Raw genomic sequence first — 17,662 nt, 5'->3', positions numbered from 1 at the left:
TAGCAGAGGCTATATATACGTGGCCATGTGAGAGCATTTGGAGAAGGAGAGCGGACTCTCCCCACTCTCGACCGTACCAGGACATTTGGGGGCTGTAAATAACCACATCATTAATTTTATGACTTAACACTTGATTTTTGTGCAACGAATTCGGTTTAAATTACAATAACCATAGGAAACAGTTTTCCAATAAATGTTTCGCCCTACTAGTTTGTTTTGTAGTCCAATGATTATAAAAAAAATAATGGGGAAGAAAGGGGTGTATCTTCTTCTTACTCTTCATACTATATATTCGTTGACCCATTTATAATACTTTAGATAAGATAACGTCATTCATTATATTTTCAATGTTTTCATTTATATATGACCTTACGAAATAAGAATAATTAATTGCTCAGAGGAATTTTCGGTATTCAAAATGTTACTAATAATTAATATTGAGTATATTAGTTTAAAATGATTTTTGTTTTATGGGAACATCTATACTGTCAGTCGTTTCGTCTAGGAATTAATTATAAGTATGTATATGAATACAGTGAATTAAAACAAAACAAAAAAATGGAGGAAATAAACTAGTTTTTCACTTAGCCAAAATTATAAACAATGGCTTCTTTTTCAATAGTATAATACAATCTTATTAATAACAGGAAATTATAAAAAAAAAGAATTTTCACAAAAATATTAAACTATATACAATAAATTATGACTTAAAATTAGTTAATCGTAAATTGGCAACGGAAATAATTAAAACTAGAAAAAAATATGTAGGGGAAGAAAATGAGAAAACAACTTTTAAAAATTAGATTACACTTCATTAATGAATGGTTAGACATTACAATGAGATGTAATTGTATTCCTTGCCAGAAAAATTAGGATAGTCATAATAAAACATATGTTTTATCTGATAGTTATTGTCTTAACTAGCCTAACAATCTTACCTTTTATAAGTATTCATTTGGATTATATTAACTGAAATACTTACTTGTTGAGACTTACCATACAAGTTAGGTTCATTGGATGATAGCTTAAACAATTTCATCACTGACAAAGTTAATAATACACTTTTGATTGTACTGATATGTGGTGTTACTAGAATTACTTTTGGACGATCAGAACCTGTACATATGTTATTTTTAACAAGTTTAGTTAACAGTTAAAAGAAATTAAAATAAGAAAAGTCTACTCAGTCATTTTTCTGATCTTTAAAATCCACAATACAAAAATTGTATTGCATATTGCCATTCATACACTTGAGTCATGATAAAATCGCCTTACATAACTTATACAATAATAAATGAAATCTCATAGAAAGAAATAACTAATTGGCTGTTCTTTTTCACCTAAATTCAATTTGCTGAATTTAATAATTATGATATCAAAATGATAAATATATATATAATTAAAATATATTTATAATATAGCTGAAATCATGAGTCAATTAAAGCTAAACAACCATGGAAAATCTGGAAGCACTGGACAGAAGTTTCATTCTATTGTGGGACTCCTCAGCAGTGTGTTGGATGCGGGCTCAGTGGTTTATCGCTTAAGTGCTCGCACGTGAGACTGTTAGGTACTAAGTTCGAATTTCGCGAGGCGTGATCGTGGATGAGCACTGCTGAGGAATCTCACAATAGGAAGAAACGGCTGTCCAGTGCTCTCAGGTTTTCCATGGTGGCCTAGCCTCAATTGACTCATGATTTCAACTATATAAAATTACTAAAATCTCCACAAAACCCCCTTCTGATATTTTTAATATTCACAAAGAACCAATATAAACAATCGATATTGTCTGATTTGTATATAAACATGAAAATCTAACATTATTGAGTCATGTACTCCAGGTATCCAACTAATATTTTTATGATTATATGTATATATATATATATATATATTTAATTTGAAAAAAAGTAGCTGTTATAGTGTGGTGTGGTCTACTTATATCCATATAAGAAGTATATGGTGATAGTCAGACATAGAATGTATTTTGGCAGAAGATCGATAAAGAAAGAACAGAAATGAAGCACAATCGGTATGAAAATGCATGAACAATGAAATCAGAGAAGACGGATTGATATTTGAAGAAGGAACAGTTAAGATTGAGACAATTGATCGTTATTTTGGAAATTAACTGTTCGCTGTATGGTTATCAAAATTTAGTGAGATGATCTGTAATTTGTACTTGTATACACTCGAGTGTCCCCACCCATGTTCTTGTTCACTACAGTAGTACCATACATAGTTTATTTTTGTTTTTAATTTATTTAATTCTAAAAACTTATAACAAATTGTACTGCATTTAGTTTAATTGTTCTTTTAACTGTCATTCAAATAAATAAAAAAAATTTTTTCTAATTCTTCTCACTTCATTGAATATTCATTTCACATGATCTTCTAATTATTGACAGAAAAAAATAATCATGGAACAACTGATTCAAACATATTTTTAAGATTGGCTTATTGTATGAATTGCAAGAATGATTTAGTCTATCGATTGAAAATAATGAATTCAACGGGATGTTTTTCTTTATTATTTATTAATTGACAAAATATACCGGTATATTCAATCAAAAAGATTCTGATTCAGTTATTTAGTAGTCTAATTGATTGTTGAATCGTTCAAATGAATTTTTAATTTGGTTGTATGAAATAATGAAATAGATAGCTTATAATGAGGATGATGAATAAAGACGTAGGGGTATAGCTTACAGTCACATTTTATTCACTTAGTATTGTTTGTTAATTCTTCCCATTGATGTTAAGGACTGCAACTGGTTAGTCTCTTATTGGCCATATTTGCATACTGTGCATATTGCCTCGATAAAGCCTCATTTCAAAAGCATTATAAGCAAAGATGGATAGTGGCACGTACATCCAGCTGACGAGTCCCAAATGGGACGAAACACGCGTCCTGGATTTCACTGCTAGCCACTATCCACCTTTGCTAGTAATATTTTTTATTTCACAACTGGGAATATCGATTAAAATCTTAGTTAGTGTAAGACCTGCATATTTTCTAATCAGACATTAAATATTAATGAATATTTGTTAACATAAAGGGTTGTAGAGATTAATGAATTCCTAGGTTTACTTGAATTAGGACTAGACATTGTTTTTCCAGTCTTTAATCATCTTCACAAACTTATTTCTAGTCTTCAACCATGAAAGGGATTCCATTTTCAATTTCCTTTATATATATTGATTCATAGATGTCACGTTATGATCCTATTTGCCAGAAAGACTATTTCTTTAACACCTTATGACGCAACTATTTTCCTACACATTTGTATACAATAAAATATACTATTTTTGAACAAGTTGTCAGTGTACATGCTACTAATGAAAAATGTTCAAGCCGTAATATTTATGTTATGGATATCAAGGAATTCACTAGTAAAAATATAGTTCAATCTTTGAGTACACAAACTGATGACAAAATAATAGATTTCTTAATTACTATTCTTACTCAATTCATCATAATCAAATATTTGATCAACTTTCTCTTACTTTGTATCACATGGTAACTAAGAATTATCAAATAATTCATTAGTGAAATAAAACCTATCAAAGAGAAATATTTTATCATTTATAGGTTGTACAAAGTGACCATATTACTGAATGTTTTGCATTTACTTGCATTTAGATATCTCTTTTATTGAATCGTTTTCTCTGACGTCTCTATTCTGATAGTCAACCCATTTCATATATATCTAATAACAAATAAATTTACAAACATACAACTCCAATAAACTTTTTTTTCCCAATGAAACATAATAATCATAATTTATACTAATACTCAATAAACTGAGTTGATGGACAAATAGAACAATAAAATCGATTTCCATTATAAGCATAGCCAATTTTTTTATTTTTATATCTATACTATACATATACACATATAGATATATACAGTAAACTCGTAGTATCAGTAAACTGAATTCTGTAAATGGATAGATAAAACAGGACAGAAATCAGAGTAATTTAAATAATAGGATCAATGCCATATATTTCTATAGATATTAACCCTTTTAGACTTTTTTATATGTAACTAAAAAAACCGAATAAAATCTAGGAATATAATAACAAACAAAAAAAAGTAGACTGAATATGAAAGTAAAGTAAAGGTGAGCAAAATGACGTTCACTTGACTACTTATATATTAAAAAATATTAAGGTGAATGAGGCCTAATGTGTTATTAGAGGATTGAGCACGTGTATATGATTTTGTATTTGTGTATAGTTATTATAAGAGAAAGCTTGATAAAAAAAAGTTGTAGACAACGAGTTACAAACAAGAGAAAAAACGAATGAATAAAAGATTAAGATTAAATAAATCCTCTCAGTTCATGAGCTAAATTGAAATCTAAGAAAAGGAGAAACAAAAACAAAGATAATTGAAATTGAAATTATATTTCAGCAAAAAAAAATTAATAATAAAGAGACAGAAGTAGAGAATAAGATGGGCAGAAAAACAATGATGATGATGATAGTGAAAATAAAACGCAGTGGATATGACATACAGGGAGGGATAAAGAGCGAGAGAGAGAGGTAGACCAATAAAGCATGAGTGAAAGGTAAAAAAAAAGTTTTCATTAGGCAAAAAAACAAACAAGAAATTAATCAAACTATCATTACTCAGATAGTTTTTTTGTTTATCTTATTAATTAGTTAATTAATTGCTTATTTTAATGGATAACTGAGTAAATAGTTCACTATTATATATTTATTCAAGCTACTTTGTGTCCATGTATATGCGTGACCAAGAAATAAGAAAACAATGAAATCGTTTCAAATAATACTATTCACCTGATTTTCAATTAAACATTTATTTAATTTACTTTGCCAAATGTTTCCTTTTTTTGAATAAATGCTCATGATAGATTTCTTTTCATTTATACATATACTAAGGCTTCTCATACATACATATAGTTGTGTTAACGAATCCATGATGGATACATAATAAGATTTCATTGAACAAAACTTTAAGATCACTTTTCATTTTATACCTGTGTATTGTACAGTTATAACATCGAGAAGTATGAGATAAAGGCAAAGATAGAATTTTATTATTTTGTTTGCTTAATTGAAAAATCTTTTCTATGTATACAGCACATATATATTAATTACTTATTTTAATTACCATAGTTCATTAACTTGAATCAATCAGTTTTTTTAAGGATGAAAAAATTTAACACAATTTTATGATAAAACAGAATACAAATAAACAAAAAAAATCAAAATTTATCACTTATATAGTGGATAATTATTAAATTTATATAGTTGAAATCATGAGGCAATTGAAGCTAGACCACCATCGAAAACCTGGACGCACTGGACGACCATTTCGTCCTACTGTGGGACTCTTCAGCAGTGCGCATCCATGACTGACAGGCCCTGGGTTCGAAGCTCGCAAGGCGAGATCGTGGATGAGCACTGCTGAGGAGTCCTACAATAGGACGAAACGGTCGTCCAGTGCTTCCATGTCTTCCATGGTAGTCTATCTTCAAATGACTCATGATTTCAACTATAAAAATTTTATAATTATCCACTATATAAGTGATAAATTTTGATTTTTTTTGTTTATTTGTATTCTGTTTTATCATAAAATTGTGTTAAATTACTATAATCTCCACGACACCCTCTTCTTATATATTTAATTTATACTTGAAAAACACTATGTTTATCAAACTCATGAATACTGAAAGTCATTTATATTTTTTTATATAGAAATAGTATTTTATACAGGTGGGTGTGTGTGCGTGCGTGCGAGTGCTCGTAAAGGGGGGGTTTATTTTTTTTTTGTATTCTCCATTAATAAAAACCAAATTAATATAATTAATACAATTAACAATAAGAAATAAATATATAAAAAATCATTCATTAATCATCAGACATTCGTTTTTTTTATTTTAATAGAGTAAAGAATTTTTGAATGGAAAATTAGAAAAAAAATCATTGAAAAATTAACTCATAAATAGTGAAAATCAATTACATGATGAGAATCATTATTCATAGGGTTTAATTTAATTAAAATAAGTAGTAAAACGCGATTTTCTCAAGTTTGGGCTTAAACTTCGTTTTTTTTAAAATAATATTTAAATACAAACAGGAAGTACATATCAGTTTCTATATAAATATAACTTACTTACTTACGCCTGTTACCCCTTGTCGAGGACCATAGGCCGCTCACCAGCATTCTCCATCCAACTCTGTCCTGATCCTTCCTTTCCAGTTCTTTCCAGTTTCTATTCATCCTTTTCATATCTACTTCTATTTCCCGGTGTAATGTGTTCTTTGGCCTTCCTCTTTTCCACTTCCCTTCAGGATTCCAAGTTAGGGATTGCCTTGTAATGCGCATTGGTGATTTCCTTGATGTACGTCTGATCCATTTCCAAAGTCTTTTCCTAATTTCCTCTTCAGCTGGAAGCTGGTTTGTCCTCTCCCATAAAACGCTGTTGCTGATAGTATCCGGCCAGTGAATATTGAATATTTTCCGTAAACAACTGTTTATAAATACTTGTACCTTCTTGACGATAGATGTAGTAGTTTGAATTATTTTTCTGGTTAGCATTTTTTAGCGAGTTAGTTTTTCTACGGGATAGGGTCACTAACCCCATGCCCAACCCTCCTTCTTTAAACGGGCTTGGGACTGGTAGTAACTCTATAAGAGCTACAGGCGGAGTTATATAAATATATGATTGCATATAATTTAAAATATCACTTTTAGATTATAATAAGTGGATGATAAATTTTTCAATAAGACACTTGATCATTGTATATTTAATTTTCAAAAGAGGTCATCACTATGAGTTTCTAGAAATGATGTTTTATTATTATGTCGACGACTGTTTTTTCGACCGTTTTAATCACCATATTAATAGATAATTAAGTATTTACAATTTTTATTTGACAAAAGTCTACTTATAAGATGATTTATGCTTCAAATTCTTAAGTCCAATAAACAATCCTCCTTGTGCCAATGCGTAAGTACTGGCCTTGATAAAAGTAAATGTGACTTGTTTGTATTAAACACCCAAGAATTTATATCAACTCAAAAGTCCTTACTATCAATTTCATTGATATAGTACCTAGTTAATTTATCCAAAGATTTGGTTCTCAAAAGCCTATTTGGAGTACTATTATCAAACTGATATAATCAATAGTTTTCAAGGTTCACCATCCGTCGTACCAGTCAGCAGTTTAAGGCATCTTTTAGTATGAGTTAAAAATTTTTACCGATTATCATGTAATACAGGTAAATACAGTTAACTGGTGATATGTTAGCGACGAACGATCCGATTATAATACTTAAAGACTACATTAACCGATTATATTGAACATTAAATATGTTTCTTTCTAAGTACTCGCATTGCGATTGAAGCACATCTCAAAGAGTTGAAATCAGTATCATATCTCCTTTATTAACGGGTGAATAATTTATTTTAATTAATTTTAAATCTTGTAATGTACTATTCAATAAACTACTTTTAATTCCGTCCAGATACGCTAGTGATTCATATTTTAACTCATATTTTCTAAGACTCTTACAATCCAACTTTGAAATAACTGAAAGTACAAATATAATTCATAATCCTTAACTTGAATGTGTTCACCATTAAACCCGAATAAAACCAGTAGTATGAAGTCATTTAATTCTTAACTTAGTTCCTTAGTTATGGGAATGGATTTGGTTTTCAGAATCACAGAAAACTAGTAATTTAAGACTGGTCAGTTAACAGATATCTAAATAAGACTTTAAATCATTACGATTCACTTTTTTACAGCTAAATCAGTAAGTAAGAATTGATTAGTCCACAATGCCGACTTCAATCATTTTGTGTTAAAACATGACTATTATTCATGGTTGTCAGTTATAATCACATTTTATCATTTGCATCTTCTTACTAAACACTTTATGAATTTATCTAGAAGTTACTATTAACATTATCTGTTTCCCTATATCTATCAATTTCTTTTTTCTACTTACATAACATCCATCTATAATACTCGGTTATCAAAAGAAATGATAACGCTTAATTATGCCGGTTTATATTTTTGGACATAACTTATATCTTTCCATTAGAATGTATTTATCATTTGGTTTTAAACAAAATTATTTTAAAAAGTGCTAATAGAAATTCAAAACAAACTATATCCTTTCAATGTCATGATAGAAAACTCAAACAAAAAACAAAAGAATGTACTACTTCACGCTTAAGTATGTCTCAACTTGTAAATTATGACAAGAAAAACTAAGAAAATTGTATTAGGTACGTTATTAGAACTATGCAGTTGTGTGTATGTTCATATAGACTCTGTTAATAAACTTAAAAAGAATTAAATGGCAACTTGTATTTCATGCTTTCTCTCCGGTACACATACAACACAATCTAATAAATGAAGGAAAATATATGTAGATAGCTAGAAGTATAAAAGGAATGTGGTTTTGTATGCCCATATGTGTATTATATATATATATATATATGTCAATGGATATATGTGTTTAGATGTCATTGCTTATATGTAATGTAACAGATTTCTAGACTGGTTGAATGAATTAACGTATGATTGACTTGGGACAATGTCGGGAAATTTTTCACCATTTTGATTGCAATAATGAGAAATAATCTTAAAATCATTCATCAAGCTTCATTCACACAATAACAGCAATACTAGTGGTTATAACTAAAATTATAATGAGGCATAAAAATTACACAGAACGGAAATAATAACGTGTATTTTCAAAAATAGGATTCACTGAAATCAAATAGCGTGATGATCGACATTGTATGATTTCATTGTGTTTTTGAAGGGGTGTTAGTGAGTATTTTTTATGTGCTTATTATTTTCCTTAGTGTAACAACGTACTTACATAATAATGGACTCTTTATATATATATATATATATATATATATATATATATATATATATATATATTACTTCAGTAATATATGCTGATAAAAATGAAATTGTCGTGCTGTGATTCGTTAGAAAAAAAAGAAGCAATTATCTAATTTCCTTGTATTTTAGTCTAAAATAACTTTGATTAATTTTAAAAGAAAATAAATAAATAATGATTCCATTAATTGCTATCCAGTCTTGTTTTTCAAATGAGCAACATAATACTCAATTGAATAGTCATTTACTTTTTCTATTTTTAAAAAAATGGTGTATGAACTAGCTATTCAATGCATTTTCTTAGTAACTCAAGCTCTGGAATATGAATAGGGAACATTTAGATTCCTAATCGTCTAAAGATCCCCATCATATTAAAAGACTATTATTTGAACGAAGAATATTCTTTTCGATAAATTCTCTTCAGGTTCTACAATGATATATCCAAATTCAAAATCCGAATAAATGGTCAGGTTAAAGGCAAAGTACATCGTTTAAAGCAATGTAAATTTAGGATTATCAAATCAAATAGAATAAAATTGTTAACGTTGATATGACTCATATAGAATGTTAACTTGAATCTGTATTTATGTTAAGTGAAAATGTAAGATCTGTGATCAGAATAAATATGGGTCAGATAGGGTGAGAGAGATATGATAGTGCAATTACAATTCGATCAAGTGGAAGACTAAATTGTGTGAAAAATTAGTAATACGTAATAAGGAGGGATCAATGCGAAGTGAATGAATCATGTCTAGGGGAGATTAATAATGTTGTTTAACCAATAATAATAATATTAATAATACAAAGATTTGTGAATAAAGATAAGAGAGACATTATTCGCCCTTGAGATTGGCCAAGGGAGGACAGGGGTTGGAGATAATTCTTCTGTATGCATAGCCCAGGTTTCTTCATTCGGATGGCTACTGCCTCAGCCGTTTTAAGGACTTCAAGCCTGACAAGCTTTGACAAAAAATTACTGATCGCATAAATAATTAAAAAGGATTGGTTTATACTGGCACTATGACCAGTTTGTACTAAATGGGCCAATATCGAGCTGTTTACTTTCTTCACTAAACCTTTGTCCAGCCAAGCGGGGAGGTGTTCGCAAGCATGGAAATGTAAATTCCTAGAACTTCAACCAAAATAACTTGCTCCACAGTAGCAGTCAAACTGATTAATACAAAATGGGGTGATCATTCTAGGTACTTCATCTTTTAGCCTCGGTGTCACCATTAGGCGCGTAGAAAACACTAAATGTAATTCACCAATGTTGAGAGATTTTTGGATTGTTCTGCGTAATCTCTGAGTTAGTGTTTCATTAACCGCATCACCTCTGAATTGTAGGCGTATAAACAGGGACTTCTTGTAACTGTTTGAATTTCGCCTATATTCATTTTAGTGATCATATATTCATTATATTATATATTAGATTTTTCATAGAAACTGAATAATGAAACTAGTTATTTTGAAATGAAAAAGAAGGTAACATAACAAATTCAGACAATAATTCAAATTCAGATTTTATACATTACTAAAAAAATGTTTATTAATCTGTTACCATAGAGTTTAAATGATCAAAAAAAATTGGGTCACAATAATGAACATTTATTTTTGTTGTATACTAATCTCATTCATTTTTTGACATTGATTATGACAGAGTTTCAATTAAATAAATAATTTCTCACCAGCAATCATTTATCTCCAAAAAAATTAGACCTTTAACTTACAACTCATTATTTTAAGTGCTCAGATTGAATTAAAAAACCAATATTATACTATGCACCACTTTAATGTACTTTAGTTCTTAAAAACGCTGATCAATTAAAATATTAGTAGGATCAAGTTTCATTAGAATAAAAATATTTTCAACCCATCCCTCTTTACAATTGTAAACCATAAAAAATGGTGTGTTTGATTACAAAATCTTCATCATAGCTTGCATATTTCATTAATTCTGTAATATTTAAAAATGTACAGTTTTGTTACCACACTCATACTAAATGATATGCAAAATCTTGAATTATTTCCGAAAGAATATATATCAATCTTTTATTACTAATACTCATTGTTAATTATTTATACGTGGAACGAGAAACCACTACAATTCTCATGTTGTGAACTAAGAACTCAAATGACTGGTACTAGTAGACATTTATTGACTCCAAATTAAACATGATGACTCTAGTCAAAATTACACTGATTTATACATTGGTTATGTTATGACTATAAAATAAGAAGGCCGTATCCGATTCGTTATGATTTTATGTCCAGCTTTTATCACGTCATTTATTCATCAATCGGAATACGACTTGTATAATCTGAACACTGTTCCAAATCAATGACGTTCGATCAGTATGAGCAGTCTAGCGTCCTTATTGGTCCCTTGTCCGCCTAGCACTTCCAATTGAGTCCAAAAACAACAATTGTAGCTTCTGCTGTGCGAATCATTTATTTCAAGCATACTTGGTTTATATACCAGACAGACAAACCGCATCGCACCATAAAATGGAAAATAATATTGGTGGCTGTGAACGTGGGAGACAATAATCAATAAACTGAATATAATTTAGGGACAGTAAATCGTATAATAATAATTCATAACATGAATATAGATGTACACAATCTAATTACTCAATAGTTAAACAATATATATATAGAATAATAGTCCATTATTAGGTCCTGGGAGTTACCCGTACTTATGTCTTCACCAGGATATAACAGATTATATGACCATTCTGATTATAATAAATCACATGCTCCATAGTTAATTTAATACAAAGAATACCATTTCTTGAATAACATATCATTATTGAAAATATAACAAACATTACATTGAGTAATCGTGATATTGAATTAAAAACATAAGTAATGTTGAGCATGCATCATAGTCAGGTAAAAATGTAATTTTGCGCTTTCGTACCGTTATATCACTCATGTAACTTGAATACTGACCGCTTCAGAATAAATGTTTGATCGGATTCACAGGGTAATTTCAGCCATATTGAATTTCAAAATACATCCGCTAGGAAATCAATTTTTAACAGTAATAATACTATTTCAGTACTAAATATTTGTTTTACTCAATTGGCATTACAAATTATTATCGAATTTTTTTTCTTTTTTATTCCGTTTGTAGCCCCTAGTTCGGCTCCATATTCTGTAGAAACAGTTACTATATCAGATGATTCCGTTTTAGTGAGTTGGAAGCCACCAAAAGAAGCGAATGGGAAAATTATTGTAAGTTTTTAATCCAAATTCTTATTTTACAAAACACAATACGTTTGAACTTGCATTCTGATAACTAAATAATAATGACTGAATGTTTCATTTTGGTCTTCAAGATTCGAATTTTATTTTCACTACTTACGAAATGTTTTCTTACATTCAAAAAGTATAATATTGTACAGGTGATTTAGTTTCAGAGAAACAGTATCTGTACATGATAATAACAAATGATAACCTTCGTCTTTTCAGATAAACTCAACTGTTTCCTCATGATTGCTGTTCAAGTGATGGGATGGCCAAATTAAGCTCCCATTAGATCTTTTTCCTATTTTTTTATTATGAATCTAGTCTGTAAACCAAGAGTATGGAACGAAATTGATCTAACAATGTCTTGAACAATATTGTTAGAACAAACACCTAGAGAATGTCTACCACCGGATGACAACCTGTTATTATTACTAAGTCAATTGATCTATAAAGCTAGAATTAATCATCGATAAGCAAATATTCTATGAATACTAGGGTGCATCTACAGAGAAACGGTCTTACCATTTTTTCCAAACAAGTAAGGTCAGAATGGTTGTCAATCGGAAAACAAACTCATTTACTGTCATTGTAACAGCAAAAATGATTTCAGCGTCTCTGCCTGTTTTATGACATAAGGTTATACATGACTGGGTAATCCACCGATCCACTAAATAATTAGATCAACAAACTAGATCAAGTTGTGCGCGCATATATAATGTCTGACAGACGATTGTGAAGCAAAGATTAGATATGAACCACAGTTTACTGCAAGAAAATATAGAACATTCATGCAGTATGAAGTTTGAGTAGGATTATAATGAACGCTCTTTTTACATATGGAGATATTCTATGAACTTAGTATTTGTCTGTCGTCTCTCTCTGCACACTCATATCTTACCTTTACTGCTAACTACTTCTATTATCAGATAATTCCAAGGTTAAAAACTTGGTTCAAATGTACACACAATGTAACAAATTTGAACTTCTGTCTAATCCATCATAGTTAACCTTGAGTCACTGGTTAATAAATTTTACGTTTTTTCAATGAATACTAACAACTACTAATGAAATATCGTATTATGTATGTGAACTAGTAATGGACACTGGCCGATCACATAGAAAAACTAGTAGAAATTACTGAAAAATATTTCTCTCTGCCCTGCTATTTCTCATTGGTATCAATACAATCATTTTCTTCTTAAGAATCCTTATTTTTATTCAATATATTTAGCTTTAAAGGTAATAATCCAAAAAGTGTGATCTTTCAATAAGAAGATCGGCCATGATTTCCAAAGTGATGATAATTTTACTGAATTATGTCACAGTCATGTCACAGTTGACCTCACGAGTCGATCCTAGTTAGACCACCATTGGAAACCTGGAGGCAGTGGACTTCCGTTTCTTCCTAGTATTGGACTCCTCAGCAGTGCGCACCTACGATCCCTCACGCAGGACTCAAAACCAGGACCGTCGGCCTCGTGTACGAACACTTAACCTCTAGACTGCTGAGCCAGTATCTGACGAAGTCCAATCAATCCATGATCTTGTGCAACCCTTCATCCGTTGTCCAGTACTTCCAAGTTTTCAATGGTGGTCTAGCTTAAATCGACCCATGAAGTCAATTGTGAAAATACTGCAATCTCTACAAATCTCCATACTGATATGAATTCACAGATTATTGTAATTCTTGAAAATTTTACTAACTTTTCAGTTAAATTCTCAAATGACTAAGATATCATTTTTATGAAGAAAAAATCGTTTATTAACTTGGTAAATTATATACACTGGTTATCAGTTGAGCGTTAGATTAGAGGAATTACCTGTCTCTTAAGAAATTTTAATGTACGCAATATTTCCTGTTATAAACTTTGTTTTCAGTCGTATTTAAAAGGACAATCACCAGTGTCATTATATTTGACTGATATTGTAAACTAGTGATAAAACTTCATTGAATATTGCCTTCATTAACATTATTTTCGGAAACTACTCCCTTTTCAAAATCGTTGACATGATTTGTCTTGCTTTTCTGTGTCATAATATCAGAAAATTAGTTTTCTACACTTTAGTCATATTTATGTAACACCAGATTATAAGAGTCATTACCAAGTTTTCCCTTTGCTTCATTTTGTTGTCTGTGTCCTGTCCTCGAGAGAACGCTTATCATAATTGATGGTCACAATCACGTTTACTCAACGATGGGTTCGATAATTTTGTACTTCTATTTAACTACTCGTAAGTAGGTTAATAATACATCTAAAATATTCAAGAAAAAATTGCTCATAACGAATACCTATCAAACATATGCCGTGGAGTAATCTTTCAAAATAAAATGCATAAAAATTGTTACTTGACACTTCATACTGTCAATATTTATAGAATACGTTTCTTTTGAGTTTCGTTATGCTATTAAGATTGTATATGGTTGTATAAAGTATATGAAAGTAAAAATATTTTATTGATGACTTCAAAATGTAATACATGGTAACAAATTACTTTTGATGTTAAAAGCATTGTAAACAAAGTTCTTACTTAATTTTGCCTAAGGATTCATTTTCAAACTAAAGTATTTGAATTAAATAACTTTTCAGTTGAATGTTCATGGCAAAAGCCTTATGTACAATCGTTAGTATTCAGTAAAAATGTATGAAAAAAATATCATCTACTTTAAATAAAGCTCTGGAAAACCTATTGAACTCTGAATACAAATAGACTCTTAAGAAAAACATATGCGTTAAGGATACTTACATTTCATTAAAATGAGGGAAATTTCGTACTGGCAGTGTATAGAACGAGAACACTATCGGGGAAAACTAAATGTTATTGGGATAGATAATTACAGAATCTCTTTATAAAATCTGAGAACCACATAGTAAATACTTCATTTTTAAAATGTCTATCAACTGTCTCGGACTTTATTGTTCCTTCAGTTTTATACCAACCACTCTCTGTTCTCGTTCTCTTCTTGACGATCCTGTTGATGTCTTTCAGGAGAACGATGAATGCTCCATGACCATAAAACCCAGCTAAGAGAACAAAACTCCATCAAAATAAGTAACTTCTGATAAATTCCTTTAGATTTGTTTTTCTTTGCTTATCTCAATGATCACAAACATTATCACTAACGCATATTATAAAAACATAATAATCTACGCAATTTTGTGACTTCTTATCTTGCGCTATACCGAACATAATATAAGAATTAATAATATTGAACATTCGAGGTAACTGTTCAAACATCTAATAATCATAATTTCCCTGTAAATTGTGTATGCTTAATCAATAGACACAATACAAAACCAAACAAGGATAAGATTATTTAAGTGGAGTGCGAACCGACTGATATGTACAAACAGGACATACGATATACTACATTCAAATTTGTCAAGTGAGTTACACTAATGAATTCCTATGCAGTGACTCAATGCTGAAAGCTTTTTCCTGACCGTGTCAGAGTTTGTTCTTCCTTTACCTTCAAACAGAAATCTTTTGAGGAAATTATCTGGATAGCCGTCAATTTGTGATATGTTCTTTAGTTTATCTGTTTCGTTATCTGCACTATCCTCAGAACATAATAGTTCTAGTCTGTTGCTGAGACATTTAACCAAATGTATTTTTTATTGAAGAGGTGTAAAGCTATGAAAATGGATACACTGACCCGTCCATGTATCTTCTCTAAATACATTTATTTTAATGGAACCGTCTATCCCTCTAGAAAGTAGGACAGAAAAGAAAACTATACTGTTGCCGTTCTCCTCTGCGTTGGTGAATTTGGTAGCTGATTAAACGTTTTTGAAACTAGCTGATAGCTCTTGTTTTTCGATACGTTTGTCACACACGATTAGTGCGTCGTCTATGTAACGACAGCATAAATCTAGCTTACTTAGGATGTCTTTCTACGGTCCATTTTCCAGTTTGTCTAGAAAACGTCATGGTAATTTTATTTCCCTTTCATTCGAATTAATTACTACTCGTTGGATACTTCACTGATGCAATGGTGTGCTTAATGACTTGGTTTTTTGTTACAGGGTTATAATGTTTTCTACAACAGAAACCCACAGGCTCCATTAAATCACTGGCAAAAAGTTGGTACACAATTTGAAAGTGTCAAACTCGAAAAATTGTTCACATCTGAAACTTATCATATTCGCGTGAGCGCTCAAAATTCAGCTGGTGATGGTCCCTTGACTGATTCACACGAAGTATTAGTCAAATTTGGAAGTAAGTTCATTGTTTATGCGTATAAAATTTATTATAATTATAAACCACTGATATTTTTACTAGTTCACATTAAATACTTATTAGTAGTATGAGTTTATTTCCGAAATAAAAAGGCCTGGTAAATTTAAAATCTAATTTTTAGCAAACAGGAAACAATCAGTCATTCTGTACTTTGGAAACAATCTTTATCAGAGAATAATTTATAAGACAATTGAAGTTCTCAAACTGCTGAATTTAAAACTATGTTAACTGTATCTTCCCATCTAATGTAACATTGTGTAATCCATTCAAGCGTTAACGTAGTAAGGTTATTCCTTGATTTCAAGGATTTGATGATTATAAATTACAGAATAAAAAATCTCACAAAATTTTCCATACTATTAACAATACATAAAAAATTTATTATTTAAATATACCGACTCTCTACATTATAGGACTTACATGATAGTCATTTACTCACACTGAATAATCTCAAAAGCAATGATCGATACCGTTACCATGTTGAATACTGTCTATTGCTAAATACTGTGAGTTTATCGTTTGTAAGCATATTTCATACTTGGATTTGCAATGGAGAAGGTAAAATGTAGTACATAGTTCAGTGTTTAAATATTAAATGTTAGGTGGTTAGTGCTGATCAACAGATAGCGTTGAAATTAGGTTTCGTGATAGATGGTACGTTTTAGTAATACCTATCTGCAATACTAGGGAAGTTGCCACACCCAGTACAATGCGAGCCTTGATGATATTACAGCGAGAGTCCCAGACTTGGATTATTTCTCAGAAACATAAAAATATAAAATTGATCAGTCAGTAAAAATTGTATACTTAGATTTATTTTTGAAAATCGAATGGTTACTATGGTGTCGCATAGTGAAAGTTGGCTCCATAATAGTCCACCTCTGGAGTCATGAACAGGTCTCAAATATTCTTCAAAACCTCCAGCACATAGCTTTAATATTGTTTGTGTGCTTTCTGGCTTGTCATTTTTATTACTCATATATCTCTACAATACTCATATCACTGAATAGCCGAAGCTTCAGTAACATCTGCGAATATTGCAGCCGATGCTACTGATGCTTTTATTACACAGTTCGCAGCAATTATTATAAGTTGCCTTAATCTCATTTTGGACCGAGTGTAAAACTTTCTTATTCTAGCACACTTTTTCATCCAGCATATATTACGTCAAAACACATCATAACGATTGTCTACACAGTGTCTATAAGTTATTTGATTACCTAAATTACAAATAAAGGAATTTCTTAGTAGCCCCATTTATTGTAGACGCTTAATT

At 30.3% G+C, this 17,662-nt stretch overlaps 1 protein-coding gene across 1 annotated transcript in view; it reads left to right on the top strand.

Annotated features, from left to right (window-relative positions):
* Window positions 1-17,662, top strand: part of Smp_130560 (putative cell adhesion molecule) — a gene marked incomplete at both ends in the record, with an annotated part of 56,459 nt that overhangs the window by 24,745 nt on the left and 14,052 nt on the right. The window contains 2 exons of the mRNA XM_018789957.1: window positions 12,032-12,132; window positions 16,173-16,365. Of these exons, the coding sequence (XP_018655348.1) occupies window positions 12,032-12,132; window positions 16,173-16,365 (294 nt within the window). The remainder of the gene's footprint in view (window positions 1-12,031; window positions 12,133-16,172; window positions 16,366-17,662) is intronic.

Source organism: Schistosoma mansoni, chromosome W, assembly GCF_000237925.1.
Source record: "Schistosoma mansoni strain Puerto Rico chromosome W, complete genome".
NCBI lineage: Eukaryota > Metazoa > Platyhelminthes > Trematoda > Strigeidida > Schistosomatidae > Schistosoma > Schistosoma mansoni.
The sequence above is the reverse complement of the archived record's forward strand: the minus strand, read 5'-3'. Positions and strand labels throughout refer to the sequence as shown.